At 39.3% G+C, this 12,308-nt stretch overlaps 3 protein-coding genes across 4 annotated transcripts in view; 2 read left to right on the top strand and 1 right to left on the bottom strand.

The window, feature by feature from the left end:
• Positions 1-61: 61 nt before the first annotated feature.
• Positions 62-4,436, top strand: si:ch211-110p13.9 (uncharacterized protein LOC562347 homolog). The gene is made up of 4 exons (XM_033972010.2): positions 62-269; positions 2,405-2,534; positions 2,912-3,045; positions 3,121-4,436. Exons 1-4 carry the CDS (start codon positions 156-158, stop codon positions 3,883-3,885), a joined length of 1,143 nt encoding a protein of 380 aa, XP_033827901.1. The 5' UTR covers positions 62-155; the 3' UTR covers positions 3,886-4,436.
• Positions 4,437-4,724: 288 nt separating this feature from the next.
• Positions 4,725-9,468, bottom strand: rsrc2 (arginine/serine-rich coiled-coil 2). 2 transcript variants are annotated; one of them, XM_033972008.2, is made up of 10 exons: positions 9,351-9,468; positions 8,746-8,884; positions 8,594-8,634; positions 7,561-7,715; positions 7,354-7,485; positions 7,161-7,277; positions 6,891-6,976; positions 6,562-6,806; positions 6,393-6,482; positions 4,725-5,389 (listed from the first exon to the last, which is right to left on the bottom strand). In XM_033972008.2, exons 1-10 carry the CDS (start codon positions 9,405-9,407, stop codon positions 5,204-5,206), a joined length of 1,248 nt encoding a protein of 415 aa, XP_033827899.1. In that variant the 5' UTR covers positions 9,408-9,468; the 3' UTR covers positions 4,725-5,203. The 2 variants fall into 2 exon arrangements, with proteins under 2 accessions (XP_033827899.1, XP_033827898.1); XM_033972007.2 differs by having other exon boundaries at positions 6,562-6,821; positions 9,351-9,459.
• Positions 9,469-10,253: 785 nt separating this feature from the next.
• Positions 10,254-12,308, top strand: part of kntc1 (kinetochore associated 1) — a 73,155-nt gene continuing 71,100 nt past the window's right edge. The window contains exons 1-8 of the mRNA XM_033972448.2: positions 10,254-10,391; positions 11,006-11,126; positions 11,200-11,315; positions 11,555-11,630; positions 11,701-11,778; positions 11,859-11,893; positions 11,961-12,071; positions 12,157-12,247. Of these exons, the coding sequence (XP_033828339.1) occupies positions 10,254-10,391; positions 11,006-11,126; positions 11,200-11,315; positions 11,555-11,630; positions 11,701-11,778; positions 11,859-11,893; positions 11,961-12,071; positions 12,157-12,247 (766 nt within the window). The remainder of the gene's footprint in view (positions 10,392-11,005; positions 11,127-11,199; positions 11,316-11,554; positions 11,631-11,700; positions 11,779-11,858; positions 11,894-11,960; positions 12,072-12,156; positions 12,248-12,308) is intronic.

The raw sequence follows: 12,308 nt of genomic DNA, 5'->3' as shown, positions 1-12,308 counted from the left end.
AGGTCAAAGCATTTTTCTGCACGCTGATGGGTTCTCGTTGTGTCACATGTCTAGTAGCCGTAACGTGGACTTCATGTTGTACCACACATTTTGTTCTTGTGTCCTTATTTTTGTTCCAATATTTCGATAGCTGGACGGAATATTCGTTATTTAAAATGTCAGATGTCACCTACTTAACGTTACCTACATGGATTGGTGGTTCTTTGAATATTAGGTTTATTTACCTGGTGAATAGTACATCATTTAGGTTAACTGAGTGTCCCTACAAGGTATGTTGTATTAGCCATTTATTTCTCTTGTATCTAGTGTTCATAGTGTTCAATGTACAAAGCTTTGTATATAAAGCTGTTCACAATTTTGAAATAACGTCACTGCTTAACTCTGATTTATAAGCATCTAAGACAATTTTCAGAATAACCGGCTGAGATAAATCAAGATTCATCTTTTTATATATTGCCTTAAATAGTGCAGGTTTAGTTGCAGGTTTCTGTAAAAATCACTGAGACCATATAAATCTTTTACCTGCTGAAAACCCATCACGTCACCTTTTTTAATTATCTCCCAATGTATTTTTGTACCATTTTCCACATCCTAAATCCATCTAAATACCATCCAGTTTATTTAGTGCAAAATCAGTATTATATATGATTCATCCAAAGAGTCTGCACTGTTGTATTAAGTTATTCTACACACCATCAAGTTGTAATCGTTGTTATAATCCATTGATCACACAGTTCTGATAGTGATTGGATAGACTATTAAAGTTGCACAATGTAACTTTTTCTGGTGGAAGATCTGCCACCTGCTATTCTATCATTACTTTGCCTGGAAAATTCCACAATATGGCATTAAATGTATCTATCTCCATGAACACACAAACAGGTGATGCAACTACACCAAGTTGCAGGTCAGATCTGCGGAGAGGTGAGCACACTTGTGAGCACGCATGTTTTTTCCAGGTATTGTTTGCAGAAAAACACTTAAATGAATAGAAGCTGGATTAGTATTACACTGGTCAACACTAAATTTATTGTCTAAGATTTTTTAGCTGATTTAGGATAATTTTGATGTGCTGAATCCAAAAATCACATTGGTTTTGCTCAATCAGGTCAACGTTCTGAACTAAGCTACATATTTGTTTTTGGACGATTTAGTTTATGTTTGAGTATTTTCACGTCATATGATGCAAAATTCTGTAATATTTCTCGCTATAAACAAATTCTGAAGATTTTGCATGTGCCAACTTATGACTAATTGTTTTTTTTATATTACAAGTGAATGAAATGGCTTCGACTAGAAAATCTTGCAAAAATAAGCCTGACATATTCTGCTACATCTGCGGTGAATACACCAATGTTCCTAACAGGAATCAAGTCACAAGTTTCATAAAGCATGCGTACCATGCTTATTTTGGTATTAAACTTGGTGACCAAGATGAAGCTTAGGTGCCACACATGGCATGCAAGTCATGCACCGAGTATCTGCGTCAGTGGACTAAAGGCAAGAAGAGTTGTCTGAAGTTTGGGATTCCCATGGTTTGGAGGGAGCCGACATCAATAGCTACTTCTGGGCTATTGATGTGACTGGGATCAACAGAAAGAACCGAAGCAGCCTCAAGTATCCTGACTGTGAATCAGCACATTGTCCTGTAGCTCACTGTGATGAAATTCCAGTACCTGTCTTTGTAGAAGTTCCTGACATCAGTGACAAAGATTCCTCCAGTGTGGTTTTAATGATAATGCACATCCTTTTTCCCAAAAGGAGCTAAATGTTCAGGTTTCCTGAGAATCTGGGATCACTGAGTTATGAGCAGGTGGAGAGATTCCATCAGGACATAAAAGAGATGGAGACCAGGTATCAGGGACGCTGGGATGCAGTCATGATGGCTGATTACTGTTGGACTCTGAAGAGACACATCCCTGCTGCTGAGCATTCAAGGGGTTCATAAAAACAGAAGTTCATGTCCTGAATTTTGCACAATGATAACGTAACGTTCCAATTTACATGTACTTACCTTTATCAATTAACATAACGTAACATTTAATTAATACATTCTGTTAGAAAACTATTTTTTATCTCCTAAAACATTTTTTGGATGGGAAATATTCAAGAAAATCAACTGATAATGTCACAAAATTGTAATCAATTTAGTCAGAAGATTGGATTTTTCAAAATCAAATTAGCATAAAAACCTGACCTGACTGAGAAAAATGGATATCATTTTTGACAACTTTCAAAAATGTTTTTTTTGTAACCCAGTGTTATGCTATACCATGGAACATTGATACAAGCAGGTGGCAGATCCTCAATTTACTTTTGTTTATTTTTACTTTAACCTAATTTAATAAATGCATTTAGTGGTTTATGCCTGCATAACTAATTCAGTGCTGTGTATCTTTTTTAGGGTCCAGCCATTCCTCTGTACTTGGGAGCTGATCTGTTTTCCAACACTGGCATCCGCACAGAGAACCATCCCAGGCATCATGCCAAGTTTGCCAAGAAAGGATTAGCCACTAAACTACATTTTTCCTCTGGTAAGGTGTTACTTTTATTCACAGTTTTGTAATCTAGTTTACAGTGTAACAGTACTTATTTAACTAAACGTTATGGTTTGGTTACTCTTCCCACTGTAAATCTATAAGTGACAAAAGCTTTATGTTGATAATATGAAATGATTTGATGGTTTTGTCTTACATTTGTGTGTATTATTAATGTTTTCTCCATCCAATACTATAACTTGAATCTACATACTGTTTCCCTCATATTATTTGTTTTACTTGAGTAACTTCTTAAACTACTACTTTGTACTTCTACTCTTGTAATCTTATTCTGAAGTAATATTACTTTTACTCCAGTACAACTTTTACCTACTCTACCCATCTCTGCTAATGTGTGAACTCATGTATCTTAGTTTATAGGTTTCATGGCTTGAAGGTTCCCACCTCCAACAACAGCCTCTGGTTCTACAGTGTTCAGGGACTTTTCCGAATAGCCTTTGAGTTTTACAGCAAGCAAGACCAGCTTTCTTTGCTTGAGAATTTTCAGGTATTTCCAAATATCTTTTTAATTTCACTTTTATATAAATTTTTGTATTACCGGAAACTTAATTGTCTTTTGTAGGATATATGGAAATCACACATAAACGATGATCCTCTACAAAAGGGCTACACCTTCAGTCAGCAGTTAGACCTTACAGTAATTGGTAAGGAACCAGGAACCAAACAATCTAGAATTAATGAACCTGGAAGTGACATTCTCAAGCCTCTTGAAGCAGTGCATACCTCAATGGAGGCTGGTGACAACTCAGAAGACCACAATTATTGTTCTCATCCATACCAATGCCCAGAGACTCACCCAAATCTGGACTTATTTTTCCCATCTCAAAAACAAATCCACAGGTTGGGCGACAAACTTCCCCAGATCCAACCAGGGCAGCTTAAGACTGTTGGACTGCTTTTAGATTTGATTGACAGCTATATTACAGATAATTTAAATGAACACAACGTAACAGAAGCAGTAATGGTGCTCCTCCAGGCAAAACAATGGGACGAAGTGTATTCTAGTTGTTTGCTGAGCTGTATTGGGCGTTGGCTCGGGCAGCAGTTTCACAAAGCCAACAGTAGCATCAGCCAAAAAGTGGAGGGGTTCAAATTGCATCACATCGATCGCATCAATGACTTGCCTCCTGCTGAGGAACTGACCCAGGAGCTGTTCCCAGAAGCCATGAGAAGTCTGCTGCTTCACTGGATGGGTTTAAGTGAAGAGGCCAGTGTAGACAAGAGACACAGTGAATGTCCCATATTACTTCTCATACTAGAATTTGCAAATCACAATCTCATCACTGGTGTAGCCCATGTGTTGTATTCTAGTCTGATATATAAATAGTAATAAACATTCTAGATAATAAACATTTCCGTGAAGCTAAGCAGGTGGTGAACCCTTCACCTTTCTTTTGTCTTCATTTTAAACAATAAACTAGACTTGTCAGAGATGCTGTACTTTAGGGAGCACAACTACCCTGAAAAAAAAATTGCATTTGTTTTCAGTGTCAATATTGTAAGGCATTTTCTAGCAATGCAGCACTACATCAAATGCAGACCAGACTGGGGGCTTACAAGGACATGTAGACAATAGGATAACACCTATGTTCTGGTCTTTTGGTTAAAGCTAATTGTTAACTGTACCCCCTCTCACTAAGGAATGTGTGACCCCCACTTTGAGAGGGTTATTAAACAGTCACCTTATACGACTTTGCCTAAAGTTTCTTAATGTGTAATGCCATGCAAACAAGACCCACCTCACAAACATACATTGAAAGACACTATAAAAGTTGTCAACATGCACATCTCAGGACTCTCTTCGTATCCTTTCCTGAGAGTCTATTGCTTCATTGTTCACTTTACCTGTGTGGAACTCATTAAACCCTTCTGACTTTATGCTTCAGTCTCTTTGTCCTCTTTGGCGCTTACACGGGAAACGAACATTCTTACACTATACTGCTTCATAAACTGATATTTTTTTCCCCTAAGAAATACTGTATAGCTTACAAATGTTGACAGTGTTAATTATGGTATAAAATGTAGTTGTAAAGACCAAAATGGCCAATAATGTTTTGACCCTTTGAGATTACACACCAGTTGTAGATGCTCAGAACAGTTTACGATGCAAAGATGCAACTACAGCAGCAAGTTATTATACATTTCTAATAAACAGATAAAGTAGTCTTTGGTAATTCAATGTTTACTAAACCAGCCTAACACTAGTGAAAGTATATAGGACTTAAGTACAACATAAACATGTTTTATTGAAAGCATGTCTGAAACATGACATCTGCCACATGAATCCCAATGAGTAGTCCTTGTGTCGGGAACAGATCCTCTTTAAATAATCGCCTTTCCTTTAAAGGTTCTGATTCCACCCAAACAGCTGCCTTTCACTAGATCTATGTAAACAGTACTCACTTAAATCACATATTTAGTATGTTCAAAACAATCACATTAATAGAAGTTAAAATAAGAAAACAAAAAGCTACAATATTAAAACAAATATGTGACCAACATCAGTTTCACTGATGACGTTCAGTTTTCTAAATGCTGAGATAAAGTCAGCATTTTCATGTTTACACATTAAGTGTCAGATGGGTGTCTATGTTTAAAGCACAGTTCCATGCACGCTGATGGATAAAGTAGTCCCTACATGATTGCTACATGGGCTCCGGGCCCCGGGAGAAGGAGGAGGAGAAGCCCAGCCCCATTCCTCTCTGCGTGTGTGTCTGTGAGCGTGCCATCTCATACTGAACGTCCAGGTTTCTGAACATCTCCTCCTGCTTCTGCAGAGTCTTCAGACCATCTTCATTCAGAGGTTTGGCTGCCTCCACCTCCTCGTCCCCCTGCACCAAAGACAGAGATTTTTAAGAGATCCGCTGTAGGAAATGGCATTCATGCATAGCATAGGAGGAGGACTGTACCAGAGTTAGTATAGAACAAGAGCAAATCAATGTAAAATTACCGTAAATTTCGGACTATAAGCCGCTACTTCCCCAGCTTTGAACCCTGCAGCTTATATAACAATGCAGCTGATTTAAAGATTTTTACTGGCTAACGGCCACTGGGGGGCACTCTACCAGTAAATACAAAAGTGAGACAGACGTGAGGAAAGATTATTAACTGTCATTTGTGCGCATCATGCACACATCCTCATCCTGGAAAACACATGAAGAAATGCAAATGATGGAGCTTTTATGTTAAAAGCAATCGATCTGGCATCAAAGAAGGAAATGGAGACACTGCACGTAAGCTTGGCATTAAGGAATCGATGATGCGACATTGGTAAATGTAAAAAGATGAAAAATGTGTTGGTACAGTTATATCATATACATATACATATATATTCTAAACATGCAGGTATGTTCATTCCATGTTACTGTTGTGTTGGTGCTATGTTGATACCGTGTTAGTGCCGTTTTATTTTCTAAACATGCAGGGATCTCGTGTTGATTTCTGTGTAAATATGTCACGTTACAACATGAAAACCTGTGGCTTATATATGTACAAAATTGATTTTCTTTTAAAATTTTGCTGGTGCAGCTTATATTCAGGTGTGATCGAAATTTACGTTAGTATGATATGCCAATTTGAACAATGGAGATTTTTTATTTTTTTTAATTATTGCAATTTAAAAATTGATCAACAGGTTCTCTTAATAGGTCTGGCTGACCAGACAAGCAAAAATGCCAGATGTACACAAATGGTCCCTGATAAAAAAAAAATAAAAAAATAAAAAATTAATGCAGGAACAGGGCTTGGCAAATATTGTACTAATCAGACTTTCAGAAGCTGCAGAAACCTTTCATATGGGGTCATAGATACTCAAGCTGACAGAAAATGACTTACTTTTATACCCATCAGCTTTCTGAACTTCACATTCTGGTCTTTATTCCCAAAATTGAGCTTTTCCCACAGCTCAGCTGTCTGGGACTTGTCCTATGAACAAGATAAACATATAAGCCCATGATGTGTCAATGACTCCATTATACATACTATACATGGAGAAGCCTGTTACCCCTTCCTTCTTTCCTTGCCATAGCATCTTCCTCTTCTTCTCCTGCTCTGCAAACTTCATTGGGTTGACAGCAGCAGGGTTGTAGTAGCTGGGTACTGCAATGCCAGTCTCTGCCAGTGTTTTGGCCTGGAGAGCAGCCATCTGCGCTGCCATAGCAATCTGTGGAGTGACCTGTGTGCCTGAGGCCAGCAGAGCAGCCACATCCAGGCCAGGGGTGGTAGCAGCAGCTGCAGCAGCCGCCGCGGCTGTAGGAGCAGCAGCTGGGAATTAATCAAACACAGTTTGACAACAACATGTCCCTGATGAAGATCTACCACTGTGTGCCTCACCTGCGGCAATTTCCTGGTGTTGCTGGTGCTGCTTCTCCAACAGGTCCTTCTCCTTCTGCTCCTGGAGCTTCTTGGCACGCTCCAGTCTGAGGGACAAAACAAAGACATTATAGGAGTTTAAGCACACTCAATTAGTTTTACATACTACTAAATCTGCCTAACTTATTGCTGAAATGCACAGTAAGTGCTAACAGCAGTAATGCAATTTGGCCATTCTACAGTCTTTATCAACACTTCTGTCCAAATGTGACTGATGCATCCGTCCTTTACCTTCGGGCCAGGGCCTCCTGTGCATCCATGGCAGGGTTTCGGCCTCTAAAATTGGGGGGACTTGCAGAGTGACTTCTGCTCCTCCTGCGCACTTTGTCCAGCCTCTTCTTTCTGTCCCTGAATGATTGATAAAAGTAAAGGGCATGAGCACATGTGGAGCTGTGCACAGAACCACCAGTGAGGATAGAGGCACCTGCTCTTGCTGCGGCTTCTGCTCTGATGCCGGTGTTTGGACCTAGAGCCAGACCTGGACCTAGCCTTCTTCTTTTTTTCACTGCTGCGAGACCGGGACCTCCGTTTGTCCTTGCTCTTGCTGTGATGGCGCCTGAAATCAAACAGACTGTCTCAACTGGCCTAAACCTAAACCACCTCCACAAATGTGCTGCTCCTGCCCTTTTACCTCTCCTGGGACAAGGACCGGGATATGCTGCGCTCTCTGGATGTCTTGCGCTCTTTTCGCCTGGCTCGCTCCTCTCCGTTCTCCACGGACAATCTATCTGGGTCATGTGCTTTTTTGTGGGATTTCGACGTCTTTTCATGGTCCCGCTTACGAGCCTGTTTTAAGAAGAAGTTGTCTCTTTCAGGAAAATAGTGCAACAAAAAAAGTTAGTACCAGGGTGGTGAGCAGATGGTATCAACAGTGTTGACAATCTGAAACTTATTTTCCAACTATTTGTAATTTAAAAACAAATAAAGCATTGAACGGCCAATGAATGGCCAATTATATTCATGAATATATAATTTAAGCCTCTCCTTTAGGACACCCCAAATATTTCAGGTGGCGTCTCAGGGCATGCTGCATTGAAATCACTGGAAACAATGCCTTGTCCAGAATACAAACCTGACAATATAAAATGTTTGCAAGTCAGAAATTTGAGGAAAACTGTCACATTACTACACAGTTGTACTTCTATTGACAGGTTTGATCCAGCAGGACTTTGTTTCAATTGTAGCAGCGAGCACAGTATATTTTTTAGCAGTGACAAACTGAAATTGCCACAGGAATCAAAGGTTAAGTTAGCATCAATTGAACTTGAGGTTTTCTAGAGTGAAAAGTGAGACAAACAGATTCTAAATGGCAGATAGTTACCTGTCCCCGTAGAAGACATATTTTTTGCTATGTCAGCAGGATCCTCAGTTCAGTCTCTTCGTGCATTTGCACGCTGAGTATGATTTATTGTAAAAATGTTATCATTTATCATTTATCATGATCTACATACATTCCAACATTAATTGGCAACTAAATTTGATTGAAAACTACGCTGCACTACATTATGCGAATATAAATATTGACATCCACTGAGAACACAGTGAAAACATCTTCCAACCAAATAAATACATTTCTATTTTGATAAAAATACTCACCTTTTATTTAAGCTAACTATGATGTAAATGGGTGATTTGAAATGACAGAGTAAAAGTTCATTATTTACCTCTTTGCTCCTGCTGCCACTGCGCCTGTGTTTTCTGTCACCTAAAGTGCAAATACAGGTGAGCTTACAAGAGTATGAATGGTGCATCATAAACAGGAAGACAACATACAGGCGTGAGGACCATGAAATAACAGAATAAATATTGCACTGACGTTTTCTGTCTCTGGAGCGTGAGCGGGAATGGTGCCGTTTGGAGCTCCGGGGGGACCTGTTCGGTTCCATGGTGAAGGACTTTCTGTGAGCAACTGGAGACCCTTCTCTGTTCACGTCCGTACAGTCACTGTCGCTGGCCTGGACGAAGAAAGTACAAGACATGCAAAATTATTGTAGTGTATGTGCAATAACTACTACTACTACTACTACTACTACTACTACTACGTACAGATGCTTTTTAACAATTAGCACATGTATGTCCTAATGTTTGTGATAGTGGATTCTCTGATGCAAAATGTTGATTAGCATGCCAATGTGCGATTAACTAAAATAAACGTTGATCCATAGCTGGCATACAGGAAATCCGATTACACACCGACTGCACCTGACAGTATGGTATTAACGCTATATAGATCTTCGTGATCTAAAATTAAGACATAAATAGAATAGACACAACCTTAGCTAGGCCTGAAGCTAACGGCGCTGTGGCTAGTCGCCATCTTTACGAAAACGTAGCTATTTATGTAAATAGGTAGCTCCTAATCCAAAGACTACCATCAACGAGTTGAACACGGTGCATTGATAACCTCTTGATCAAACTTACCGACATAATTTGTAAACCACTATCGTTTTTTTTCAAGACCGTAGCCTCAGCTCTCATGAACAACGATTGGATCTTCTTGTTCTGTCTGCAAATCGACGGTCACTCACTTACTGCAGGGTTGCCAGATTTTACTATTCAAGCGTTGTCATCTTTCTACTTTCAGACTGCAAACTACATCGCTACTGTTATTCATCTTTGACCGAACTAAAGGTAACATTTCTATTTTGTAATGATGAACCTATATAAACTGAATAACTTATTAAAACATTATTGTAGTATTGTTGCTTGCTAATTTGACAGTATATTCTAAGGTACTGGCAACCGAAGGTTTCGTCACGCCTCTCAATTATTTTTCGCCCTAATTTTACCAATCAGGATGCGAACATGTAACTGCAAATACATTTTTATTTATCAATGACGTACAATTTTACGTTTATAAATAGTAAAATAAGAGACTTTTAAATTAAACAATATTTCTTGTTTTACAATATATAATTATTTATTATTTTTTGTAGTTGAAGTTAAAGTGAAAAAGTAGAACGTTTATGCCTACAAGACACAGCTCAGGGATTCGCTTTCTTCGTTTACTTCCTGCAGCAACCCGCCAAATTCTAACAGGAACTGCGATGGGTTAAGGTTGTGTTTGTGAGGTTGTCAGACAGTAAAGATCTATGCCTTTGGAGATTTGGACATTTTTCGGATCCTGAGAGAAGCAGTATACAGTGAGGCACAATTATAAACATTTCGCCCCCTAAGTTATATAATTTATACAGCTACTGTGAAGCTACACCGCCCAATCACTCTGCTAGTTCTTAATTTGGCAATAGCGTGGTTCATAGCAGTCGTTTTGTGTTTACGTATGTTACTTATTTACAGTGTTTTTTTTAGCGATAGCGATAGAAAATGGCGATGTGGAGTGACGTTGAACTTCTAACCAACGAGGACACTGGCACCGTAAGGCTGGGTAGTGTGTCCACAGAGGAGAACGGCAGCGGGCTGTATCAGGTGGACACGTTGGCCAAGATCTCTGCAGCCAGTGAGGTACTTCACCAGCGCCCCCTGATCGTGCTGAGTTAAACAGGGATAGCAGAAAAGAAAAAAAGGTGTAATTCACTGTCTTTGTTCTAACTCCAATGAGTCCTCTTATAAATCAGACAATCAGTTAATTAATAGTTTTACTTATTTAGGTAATTCTATATTAAACAAAGGAGGTGAATTGAAAGGCAGGGTAAGTGGGCTCTCCTTTCGAGCTAGAGTGAGGAGCTCAGTCACACAGGAGGACCTCTGAGTAGAGTCCTTCATCTTATGAGGAGCCATCTTAGGTGGGTTGGATACCTCCCTGGGTAGGTGTGTCTGAGCGTGTCTCACCTGGAATATATATATTATATAAACAAAAATAATAGTGAGACACAACTAGGATAACTAATACTAGGCGATATGAAAACATTTTTTCCACATGCTTTTACTGACAGAGAATTGGCTGTGGACCTCTACTTTAAATTTTGTTCTCAACTCTGCCAATGGCTGTTCGATAAATCAAATACAGACATTTAGACATAAAAGAGATTTTTGGTAATTTTTTGAATATAATAGTGTACTGGTGGATGTGTCTCCTGACTTGGGGAATTGCTGGCCTGATCTGCTGATTTGTGCAGGTCCAGGGAGAACCTCATCTGTCATCCTCCAGCGGATCCAACTGGAGCATAGTGGTGGCTGATAAGACGGTGATCCTATCTGACCAGACCTACCAGACCATCCTACTGCTTTTGCACTTTGGTACATAAACAAATGTGACATTTGTAACTTTATGAGGGGGCTTCTTTTTTCATCTACTTGTTTGGATTTATAGAGACTCGCGTGGAAGCATTTGACGTGTGTCTCAATGGACAGTTTTTAGTGGTGTGTGAACAAAATGGAAACTTGCACCTGATTTACGTGCCACATAAGAAAATCCTCCTAACCAAGGTAAGTCATGCAGGATTTAGCCATGGTGTGTAGGGCTTTAGTCAACTAAAGAAATTCTTGTTGGACTAAAGACTTGTCCTGCCGATTGATTAATCGACTAAAAAGGGGGCGTGACAAAAGCTCTCGCAACGTTTGTGTCTGACATCTATATCTCCTACATGTGTGGTAGTGCTCAAAATGTTGTATGCATCCATGTACAAATGATGATATCTAATTCATTACTAATTAATCTGTATTAGGCTTTGGTGGAAAACAAGCCCACTGGAGCTAAAACCTATCACTATCTCATCATGAAGGAGGACCAAGTATCTTCAGGTAAGTCTCATTCATATTTCATTTGACTGCTATAGTGACAGGAGACTTACTACTCTTACTATTCTTCCAGGAACATACCATGTGTTTCTGCTCATCAAAGATAGTTTTTTCCACATCACAAACCTGGCTTTGGCTAAGATGGAAACGGGTAACACATTTAAAATCTTCAAATGGTACTGTTTTGTAGAACACCAATTCATTAATGTAAACATCTTCCTTTAACCACAGCCATTGCAAAAATGGATCTGGGAGTCTTAAAAGAGGTAGTTTATGAACTCATGTCTATACAGGTCTTATGTTCATTATTTTGACATTGTCCTGGTTTTAAAGCTTCAGTCTGTCATCAAGATTGACATTTACCCGACCAGCAAGTATCACAATGAGGGCTGCAGCACTGCAGTTCTCTTTACTGTGGGACAGGAGATCCATCTGCTTATCGGGGTCAGTGACTCTGACACTTAAGAATGCTGTGGCTCTAGTTACATTTGTTTAGTATTCATGTTATTTTCTAATGCCATCTTCACAGGGAGACCAGGAAAATGTTTTAACAGACTGGAAAATGGATACAAACGGGAAGATGTGTCTGGCCCACCGTGTCAGCAACACTCTGATCCCTGGTCAGTTTTACATTCAGGCTGGGTACTAGTGTTTTAAACTATTTTGAAATAAATTAGTACC

This window comes from Periophthalmus magnuspinnatus, chromosome 9 (assembly GCF_009829125.3).
Source record: "Periophthalmus magnuspinnatus isolate fPerMag1 chromosome 9, fPerMag1.2.pri, whole genome shotgun sequence".
NCBI lineage: Eukaryota > Metazoa > Chordata > Actinopteri > Gobiiformes > Gobiidae > Periophthalmus > Periophthalmus magnuspinnatus.
Note: the sequence above shows the minus strand (reverse complement) of the source record. Positions and strands in the feature narration are given on the sequence as shown.

What these genes read in the sequence shown, in the direction of transcription:
- si:ch211-110p13.9 (XM_033972010.2), top strand. Translation starts at nt 156, where the DNA reads ATGTCAGATGTCACCTACTTAACGTTACCTACATGGATTGGTGGTTCT. An exon ending in TAACTGAGTGTCCCTACAAG is followed by an intron (nt 270 to 2,404) that starts GTATGTTGTATT and finishes TATCTTTTTTAG; the next exon opens with GGTCCAGCCATTCCTCTGTA. An exon ending in CTTTGCTTGAGAATTTTCAG is followed by an intron (nt 3,046 to 3,120) that starts GTATTTCCAAAT and finishes TGTCTTTTGTAG; the next exon opens with GATATATGGAAATCACACAT.
- rsrc2 (XM_033972007.2), bottom strand. Translation starts at nt 9,407, where the DNA reads ATGAGAGCTGAGGCTACGGTCTTGAAAAAAAACGATAGTGGTTTACAA. An exon ending in GGCAAGGAAAGAAGGAAGGG is followed by an intron (nt 6,483 to 6,561) that starts GTAACAGGCTTC and finishes TCTTGTTCATAG; the next exon opens with GACAAGTCCCAGACAGCTGA. An exon ending in GAAAGCTGATGGGTATAAAA is followed by an intron (nt 5,390 to 6,392) that starts GTAAGTCATTTT and finishes TCTTTGGTGCAG; the next exon opens with GGGGACGAGGAGGTGGAGGC.